At 49.5% G+C, this 9993-nt stretch overlaps 1 protein-coding gene across 2 annotated transcripts in view; it reads right to left on the minus strand.

Moving 5' to 3' along the window:
- ST14 (suppression of tumorigenicity 14 (colon carcinoma)) overlaps positions 1-3389 on the minus strand; it is a 22011-nt gene extending 18622 nt beyond the window's left edge. Inside the window, exons 1-2 of one of the 2 annotated variants that reach the window (XM_014537044.1) lie at positions 3283-3389; positions 17-176 (exon numbers count right to left, since the gene is read on the minus strand). In XM_014537044.1, coding sequence (XP_014392530.1) covers positions 17-173 — 157 coding nt within the window. In that variant the 5' untranslated portion in view covers positions 174-176; positions 3283-3389. Of the gene's footprint in view, positions 1-16; positions 177-3282 lie in introns of those variants that run through there. The other variant, XM_014537045.1, reaches the window with a different exon arrangement.
- Positions 3390-9993: the final 6604 nt, after the last annotated feature.

Genomic DNA, 9993 nt, shown 5'->3' on the forward strand with positions numbered 1-9993 from the left:
ACACTCCTTTACTCACACTGGAAGTGCCACACCAGGAAACCAGCCACGAGAGAGACCAGGAGGATCACAAGCACAGCAGCCACGGGCACCACCCAGGGCCTGAGGCCTCCTTTCTCCACCTTCTTGGTGTTGTTGACCGGCAGGAACTCCAGGCCTTCCTCAAAGGCATGCATGCTCTGCACAGAGGAAGACACAGCCGCTCAGACACTCTCCCACCCGCCTGCCCCGCCTTGGAAACCCAGTCACTGCAGCTCTCCACGTACATGAATCCGCTCGGACACACGGAGAGGCCCAGGAGTGGGGCCCAGCCCAGGGCCATGACTGGCCACCAGGTGCCTCGGTGCAAGCTTCTAAAGGCAGCCCCTCCTCCAGCCGCCACGGCCCCAGGCCCCACCGATCCCCTGCCCCTGTGGGCAGCACATACTAGTACACTGTACACCCTACCCAGTGGCCTTGCTTCGCCAATGTTTAACCAGTTGGCCGTGCCACCGTGGAACAAGCCACCTTGCTTTCAGGCTTAGGTGTCCAAGGGCAGGATTTCAAGGTGAGGTGAGGAGGTCATGACTCTACTGGAATCCATACTCATGCTCAGACCCAAGAACCGGAAAAACAACAAAATGTCCCACAGCCTGGCTGGCCTGGCTTGGTGGTTGACCTATGAACCAGGAGGTCACGGTTCAATTCGAGGTCAGGGCACATGCCCAGGTTGCGGGTTCCATCCCCAGCGTGGGGCGTGCAGGAGGCAGCCGATCAATGATTCTCTCTCATCATTGATGTTTCTCTGTCCCTTCCTCTAAAATCAATAATAAAAGTATATTAAACAACAACAACAACAAAAAACACCTTCCCACAAACAGGATGGCAGCTTCCTGGGGTCCTCCCTGTAAAGGGGCATCAGGAAGTGGGGGGCGGGGGGGAGGAGCATGTGTGGATGGGGCAGGTGCGGGGCCAGCATGCCACGACAGGTGAACTTTTCTTTTTTTTTTAATAAATATATTTTTATTGATTATTTACGGAGAGGAAGGGAGAGGGACAGAGAGTCAGAAACATCGATGAGAGCGAAACATCGATCAGCTGCCTCCTGCACACCCCCCACTGGAGATGTGCCCGCAACCAAGGTACATGCCCTTGACCGAAATCGAACCTGGGACCCTTGAGTCCGCAGGCTGACGCTCCATCCACTGAGCCAAAGCGGCCAGGGCAACAGGTGAACTTTTCTAACACGCGATCTTCCAGCCTTCAATCCGTGTGTCATGAAATTGAACAGCTCATAGGCTTAACTACCTCATATCCACGGCAAAAGGAACTGTAATAAAAGCGAGAGCCCACACCCCAAATTCCACAGATGTGCCATTTTTAACTGTGTCCAGATGTGGCTCTTCTGGTGTTAACCCCAGAACTCTAAATAACCTGCTTGAACGGACATTTCTTGGTTTGTCACATTTAAACCTTCTCTATGAAAGGTTCTCCCCACTCCTGTCACATTTGGATACTTTTATCTCTAAAGTTTTAGTTTCCTAACTGGTTGTATCTGTCACTTTATGTAACATCGCACACAGAAACACACTCCACAGCTGACCTGACCATGGTAATCATATCACAGTACATAAATGTATCAAATCAACACGCCGTACACCTTAAACTTACGTATTATTGTATGTCAATTATACCTCAATAAAAATAAATTTTTATAAAAGATAAGAAACACACCCCTGAGGCAAACTGCTTGCTCTGGAATTTGCCCCCATATTTCTACATTATATGCCAGTACTATGATCTCTTGATTCATCTATTTAAAATATAATCAACTGACTTTTTTTATGATAATGTGGATTTCAATGTCCTTCCTTTGCTCTCACCCAACCTCCCCCTAGTGATAGGGCTAAAGTTTAAAAAAAATACATCCATACTCTGTGTTTTCATTATTAGACTCTAAAAATATTATTCACTATTGTTTCCTTCCCAGTACAACTATATTTTGTTTTTCCTGCTGCAAATATTCTTTCACTTGGGTTTCTTTTTAACACACACCCAAGTCTTTCCTTACAATCGAAGAGCTCTGTAATACTCTTCTAATCTTCCACATATAAAGTCTGTCAAATAACCTCTCATTTCATTTTCCTCCTGGGGACCTCCCTCCTACAGCCCTATGTCCTTTCTCATAGCTATTGTCTGGAATCTCCTTCACCATCATCCTGGGAATTCCCTTCTTCTCCCTCTTGTGTTAAAACCCCTGTTTCCTGGATTCTATGTCTTCATCTCTCTTGGATCATTTCATTTTGGTGGAGCACATACTTCAGTAGCTTCCGGAGAAATGTGAGACTTTGGATATTCCTGGAAGTACCTTAATTCTGCAGTCACATGTGTTGATAGTTTGGCTGGGTATAGAACTACAGGTGTCAAATAATTTTCATTTAGAATTTTGAAGGCTCCATCGTTTTTTAGCTTTTAATTTGGTTTTTGAGACATACAATAATAGTATACATCCATTATTTTTTATTCATGATTTTTCATCTTTTTCTGAAAGCCTAGAGGATGTGCTTTGAATTGTGTGGTTGGTGGTTTTTTTTTTAAATTTCGTGAGCTGAGATCTCCACCTGCCCTTTGAATTTGAGAACTCTTCTCTTTCCGCTTGGAAAACTTTCTTGTATTATTTCTTAGATTATATCCTCCCCTTCATATCCTCTGCTCTATCTTTCTGCAATTTTTATTGTATGTATTGATCTCCTACTTATTCTTTCTCTGCAATTATCCACCTTGTTTCTTAATCCTTCTATTGAGTTTTTCATTTCTGCTTTAAAACTTTAATTTCCAACAGTCCTTTCTTGTTCTCTGAATTTTTTACTCTTCTTGTTCTCTGAATTTTGGGTGGACAGTCTTCTCATCTTTGTATTTCTATTGAGTGCCTTTTCTCTTTCATGTTGAAGGCTTCCCCCAATGCCCAAGGATGCTTAGTTGTTCATGAATATTTAGGAATGAGGTCCGAAAGGCTATTTAGAAGCTTTGTGTGAATGGCTTGGCACAAGTGGCTTTTTTACTGGACATTCCCAACAGTTAAGCTATTGCAGATCTTTTCTATGGGGTGCTTTAATTGCTTCAGAGAATTTTTTTTTTTAATGTCTTGAATGGAGCAATTTAAACCAAGCCACTAACATTCCAGAACATGTCAGAGAAATCAATTTCTCACCCCTGATGAGGCACTGGTGCTGGTGGGATGGGGTGTTTTTGCTTGAGACAGAAGTGGGGATCTGAGGATTTCTAACAATGTCCTTCCCTTCTCACCTCTGTCTCCTGTGACACCAGAGCACAATTCCAGAGCCTGGCTGAGGATATTCTCAAAGAAATACAGCTCGATCCCCAGTAGGGGGTGTGTAAGAGGCAGTAGACCAATGATTCTCTCATCATTGATGTTTCTATATCTTGCTCCCTCTCCCTTCCTCTCTGAAATCAACAAAAATATTTTAAAATATATAAAACATTGCTGAGAGAAATTTTAAACGACCAAAATAAATCAAGCAACATCTCATGTTCACGGATTGCAAGAGTCAATATAGTCAAGATGTCTATTCTCAAGTTTGTCTAGAGATCCAATATAATCTTGATCAAATTTCAGCCAGCTTTTTGATGAGCTCTCTGCTCTGAAGTTCATATGGAAATGCAGCAGCCCATGAAAAGAAGAACAAAACGGGAGGACTAAAATCACCTGATCAAGACTCACTATAAAGACAGTGCATGTTTTTCTTTAAATTTCAAAAATCATCTATCTCATTTCCAAGAACGATGCTTTGTTCTTTGATGGTTACTTCATTGGGCAGTCTTTTCTTATTTTATGAAGGCACTACCTTCTGGCTCTTTCTGAGGTTACCAACTATATATATATATATGATGTCGTAATTCTCTTCAGAACTTTGTCTTTCTCTTTCAGGCTGTGGGTTTTCTTTCAATGGCCAATGGTTCTTCGTTGTCTAATCATATTTAAAGATTTAAAAAAAAATAAGGCTTTAGAGCTAGACTCTCTAAACAGAGTGTATATATATGTATGTGTTAGAAGAAATGTAAGAAAATAATTGTTTGTTGTTTTTATTTTCAATTTACAGAGTAATTTCACAACTATTTTCTTACTTGAGCCTTGCAACAATCCTGGAATCGCTCATGAGTGGTGCCACCACCCTGTCCTACAGACAAGGCCGGGAGAAATGAGGACTTTGCAGGATCACCCAGCCAGGCAGTCCTGGTCTCTGCCTCCCAGAGTGGTCAGCTTCCAGAACTCAGGAAGCAAGTATTCAGGGAAGAGGGACAGCAAGCCCCATGGAAAGGGCACCCCAGGCCTGGCCTGGGAGCAAGGCCATCAGCCGTGGGACAGGCTCAATGGCAGAGCCTTGATGGTCCCTGCAGTGTGACCACTGGGCTCCACTCAGCCCAGAAATGCTGTTTAATCAGTAATTAGACTGTTTCCTTTTATGACCCTACTCTCTGCTCCATTTTTAGCATGTTAGAGATTACTTTGCCTAATCCAGTGGTTTTATTGATAAGGAAACTGAGGCGGAGAGGGAGTGACCTGTACAAAGTCACAAAGGTAGTGAAGTCAGTAAAGCAGCAAAGCCAGGCCGAGAGCCACGCCCTCCCACGCAGGCGAGTTTCAGGCGTGCTCCGGTGGAGGAGGGGGCGGGGAGCTCCATCCACTCAGCTCGGCTACACACACCATCTCCCTCCACATAACAATCGCTCTGCAGGGCCACGGAGCCAGCGGGAGAGGACGCATGCCGGTGCCTGCTTTTGCTTCTTCCTGCTCTTTCGTAGAAGTAAACACATTGGCAGGTGTACATACAAAACCCCGCGCTGTGGACATACAAAAGCCAGATGCTTGCTTACTACAAACAGACAGAAAGGCCAATGGCCACCGGCCAGCCACAGGCCCAGACACCCTGCAGGGCTCAACGCCAGCTCAGACAAGAAGCCAGGAATGACTTCCTGGAGGACAGGTGGGCGTGAAAAGCTGGGGGGGGGGCGGGTACATGAAGAGTGAAGAACCTGGAGGGATGAAGGGGGACTACCCAAGGGGCAGGTTGCAGGGACAGGGTCAGATGATCGCCATTCCCATCCAACTTCTTATTTTATTTATTTATTTATTTATTTATTTATTTTTCCTCTCTATGCCCTCTACCACCTCCCCCTCTTTTGTTTGAAAAGTTATTTATTTATTTATTTATTGCCATCCAACTTATTAGAGGGATAGAAGGGATGGTCCAGAAATCCAGGAGCATGTAGCAGCCCTTCAGTATCCTGTTTCCTGTTGCTTTAAGCAACTCATCTCCTCCCCAAGGCCAGTGGTCGTCCTAATAAACTGATGTACAAAAGCTATTTTTGACAGAAGAAAGACCCCTGTCGTCCCTGACTCCCATTAAGTAAGAAACTCACCAGGGATGAAAGCTCAATACTAAGCAAACAAAACCGTGTCCAAGTCAACCAAACAATCCTCCCACCCCAGAGGGACCGTCTCCCGGCTCCCAAGCACACGCTGGCAGGCCAGCCACCAGCTCCCAACGCTCTGGGGCCCACGCTCCCACTGGCTCTCGGACCAGTGAATCCAGAGCTACCCTTGTCACCGGTCGTTCAGAGTGTGGGCCTCACGAGAGAAAAGCACCTGGTGAGTGTTGACATTAATAAATGGCAAAAAGAACACGAACTGCCCGGCCGGCGTGGCTCAGTGGTTGAGCGTGGACCTAGGAGCCAGGAGGTCACGGTTCAATTCTCAGTCAAGGGCACAGGCCTGGGTTGCGGGCTCGATCCCCAGTAGGAGGGGGTGTGCAGGAGGCAGCCGATCAATGATTCTCTCTCATCATTGATGTTTCTCTCTTTCTCCCTCTCCCTTCCTCTCTGAAATCAATAAAAAACAAATTTTAAAAATTTAAAAAATAACAACAATCTGAAAATCCATGCAAGATTCCCATGTAAGTAGGTGAGAAATAAAGAAATCTTCATGTCAGATGGTTGTGTGTTTTTTTTAAAGATCGTTGCTCATTAGGCTAAGGTTGGGTGTGACCTGCTGGGAAGGGGAATGAACCTGAAAACAGAAAAGGTCACTCAGAGTCCTGGGAGGTACCGTGAAAGACCATCACACCCCAACTGGTGACCTGCTTTTGCTGCTGGAGACCAAGGTCAAGGGGCAGGGGTGATGTCACTGGCTGGAGACAAAGGTGTGTTGCTCAGACCTGAGACTAGAACAGGGTGGCCGGCTCCACGCGCCACTGCCGATTCTGCCGCTGATTTGTGGCAGGTGCTATTCACGTATGGGCCCGGTGACTCAGTGCACCCGTCTCCAGACGGGGTGGATTTCATTCGGCTCCGTGATGTCATCACTGTCACTATGGTCATTAGAGCCATAAAATATCCCTGAGACTGTTCAAGCAAGAAAGGACCGTCTGAGCATCTGCAATGGTTCTCCAAGGAGAGGAGGTGTTGTGTTCTGCAGCACTCGAAGGCACGTGCCTTCCTCTACAAGGAGAAAGACAAAGCCAGCATAACTCTCACAGCCCCTCCCGGGTGCCAGTCCCTGTGAGATCCTGGCCAGAGTCCCCAGAAACACGGGCCACCTAAGACGACAGCGCAAGAAATGAATTCCAAAAACTAATGCCGTCTTTTGTCTTCCCAGGCGATGCTAAGCACAGTAGGGCCGCAGAGCATTGAGATTCCAAGGTGAAACGAGACCGGCCTCTTTTTTAAGTGGCTGATTATCAGGGGACCCTGTCTCCAGGCGGGAGGGGCCCTATTTAGGATGGCTCTCTCTACTATTTTTTTAAAATATATTTTTCTTGATTTCAGAGAGGAAGGCAGAAGCAGAGAGAAACAGAAACATCAATGATGAGTGAATCACTGATCGGCTGCCTCCCGCACACCCCCTACCAGGGATCGAGCCCACAACCCGGGCATGTGTCCTGACCGGGAATCGAACCGTGACCTCCTGGGCAAATCTGTCTCTCTACTTATGTCACCACCCGCACCTAGGACACCTCGGGCAGCTGTGGTCAGAGAGCAGCAGCCCATGCGCAGGCTCCCGGCCCAGCACAGTGACCAGCACAGAGAGGACGCTCGGCTTGTTCATCACAGGATGACCAAAGGGATACAGGAGGAGGGAAAAGAACCAATCAGAAGCCTCCGCCCACTCAGCAGCCCCAACAACTGATCTCAGGAGAAGCCAGAGTCTCAGGATCCCATGGATGGTCCCACCCCAGCATTTCCCGACCGGCCTGGGCACGCAAAGTAACCATAAAAATGAAGTGAGGCCAGCAACGTGCTTCCAGCATCCACATTCCCAAGCCCCTCTCCACGGAGAGGCTGACACAGCAGCCAGGAGCGGGGCCAGGTCATTCTTAGGAACTTCCAGTCCCAGCAACTCAGCCTTCATTTCCCCGAAGCGGAGGCTGGGCTCGCCCACATCCATCCGACCAGAGAGAGAGGTGCCAGCCGGTCAGTTTCAGTTTCAGCTGGACGGGGCGGGCCTTTGCTCCCGTGCCTGGGGCCCTCCCACCACAGGCTCTGGGCATCCCCTGGTCTCCTAGGCGGCCACGGGAGTTCCTCAGAGACACACGCCCAGCCGAGGTGGGGTCAGCTGGAGGTGGACTTTGGAACCTGCTGCCTCTTGTTGCCCAACCTTCTCACACTTGCCCTTTGACCCCTCACTGTCCTCCCACCAGAAGAAGAAGCCCAGAATTACCTGAGATCCGTGGCCCCGAGCCATCCAGGGGAACAGAACGCTGACCCCCAGCTAAGTTCCCAGTGAAAGAAAGAAATCAAACAAAGCTGCACACCTGGTTGGGGCAGGAAGAGAAGTTGCGGGGGCCTGACTCAGCCAACCGGGCCCTGTGTCAGCAAGAAACCCAGGGCTGGGCCCCTGCCAGCCAGCATGGCTCCCTCCCCAACTCCCTGCACTGCCCGGGCCCGGCCCACAGAGCAGGGACCTGGGACCACACACACCTGCAACACGACCCCCAAAGGGGACAGACCATAGACTGGGGAGGACCCCCATGCAAGTCCCTTCCTTCCCTTTTGAGGGATCGGGGTGGGTGGGGTGTGGAGCCTGGGAACTCGGAACCATTGGGGCAGATATGCCTCCCTGTGCCTCGGTCTCCTCTCTAAAAAGTGGGTTAATGACCCCTTGCAGCCTTCTAAGTGGAGGTGTTGTAAAAACAAATTACCTGACTCATGCTAATGACAAGGGCCTACCTACCATCTCCCTCCAGTTTTGATTTCTCCACCCACCCACCGTCCATCATCTGCCCAAAGCCAAGCAAGGCCCATTCCTCCCTCCGGTCTTGTGGAGCAGCTGGAATTCAAGTTCAAACATTCAAACAAAACAAACAAACAAAAAACCCCTTCACAGCACAAGTCTGCCTGGAGGCCTCACACAGGAAGCCCCTGGGAGCCACAAACCAAGGCCAGCCCATCCCTGCACCCTAAGGGCCTCCTCCTCCTGCTGCTGCTATCTCCCTTCCCTCTTCTCCTCTCCCCTCCTCCCCCCTGCGCAGAGGCCAGCAGGGACTGCAGGGGGCGGAAGATGGGGAATGGGGGGAGATAAAGCCCTCCTTGGGGTCTTGTCGCCCATTCTCGGCCCTGAGGCCATTTTCCCAGCAAAGCCAGGGAGTCTGCCCGAGCATGAGCACGCTTCAGGTCTCGGTTTACACATCTGATCTAGGCGTGCTGACGGGCCCCACCTCTCACCCTGCCCCCAGCCAGGAGGCCCCCCAATCCTGCATGAATCCAGGAGGCTGGGCCCCTCCTGCCCACTCAGAAGGACTCCTCTCACCACCTACCAAACCTGCCTGTCCTTGAGGACACAGCCAAGGCCACACCCCTGCGGGAACCTGTGCGGACCGCCTCCATCCACAGTACGTTCTCCTGGGCCCTCGCCTCCCCTATGACCTGCACCACCCACTTGGCATCCGGGATACCCCACTGCCATGGTGAGCACACCAGGCAGCCCTGGGAGGTCAGGGTGCCCCAGTTCCTACTTGTTCTGCTTCTTTCACCATCCCTTTACCCTTGACCTTGCCAACGTTAGCAACTGATAGGTTGATTGATTGCCTGAAAGACATCTCTCTCCACAGCCAGGTGTAGAGAGTGTACCCGAAGCAAGCTGGGATCATCTCCCAGGTGCCACAGCCCCGGGGACTTTCCAAACGTGTGTCGGGCGCTGGAAGGGGAGAGAATGCTCAGCTCGCATCCTAGTTCTGCTTCCAGCGCCCCCTCAAATTTGGTCTCTCCGAGTCTCTTCCTTCCCAGTTAAAAGCTACGCCCAGGACACATCCTCTTTTGTAATTCCACCAGAGAATTCCATCTAGCTTCCAAGTTCCCCCTCCATCCTCTACCCCAAAGCCCCGCTGCCCTTTCCTTCCCTTCCCTGGGCTCTTGGGTCCCACGAGGTCTGCACCAACCATCCTCATTTGCCAGAGGTCCTCTTCCTGGCCCCCGACCTTCCCACCTGCCCCAGCGCGTCACCAGACAGGGAGCAGAAACACCCGCCTGCAGCGACAGCCAGGCGGATCCCCCCAGAAACCCAGCAAGAGAAACAGGAAGTAAAGTAACTTCTTCTCATTCTTTTTCTTGAGCCCACATTTTGATTTCACAGGCTAGTGCTTTCTGAATTATTGACATTTTTGTTGAGATCATGACAGAACCATGGGCAGTTTATAAGAAATAACACCAAGGGGTCCCTTGGACCCTCTGCCCAGGTTCCCCCAATTCTAACATCGTATGAAACTATATTACACGACCACAACATTAACATAATCCATTGATCTTAGTCACATTTCCCGTTTTGCTCGTGTTCCTTTGTGTGTCAGTATGAAGTTCCATACTCTGTTATCACTGATGTCGTTTCTTATATTCACCGGCAAAGTGGAGATTCTGACCCTCTTGCTGCCTGGGTGTGACCATGCCCACCTCCCCCTCTGGCCCCTCCCCACTAACCTATCTTCCGGTCCTAAAGCTGTCCTT

The sequence above is a fragment of the Myotis brandtii genome, unplaced genomic scaffold (genome assembly GCF_000412655.1).
Source record: "Myotis brandtii unplaced genomic scaffold, ASM41265v1 scaffold170, whole genome shotgun sequence".
Classification (NCBI taxonomy): Eukaryota; Metazoa; Chordata; class Mammalia; order Chiroptera; family Vespertilionidae; genus Myotis; species Myotis brandtii.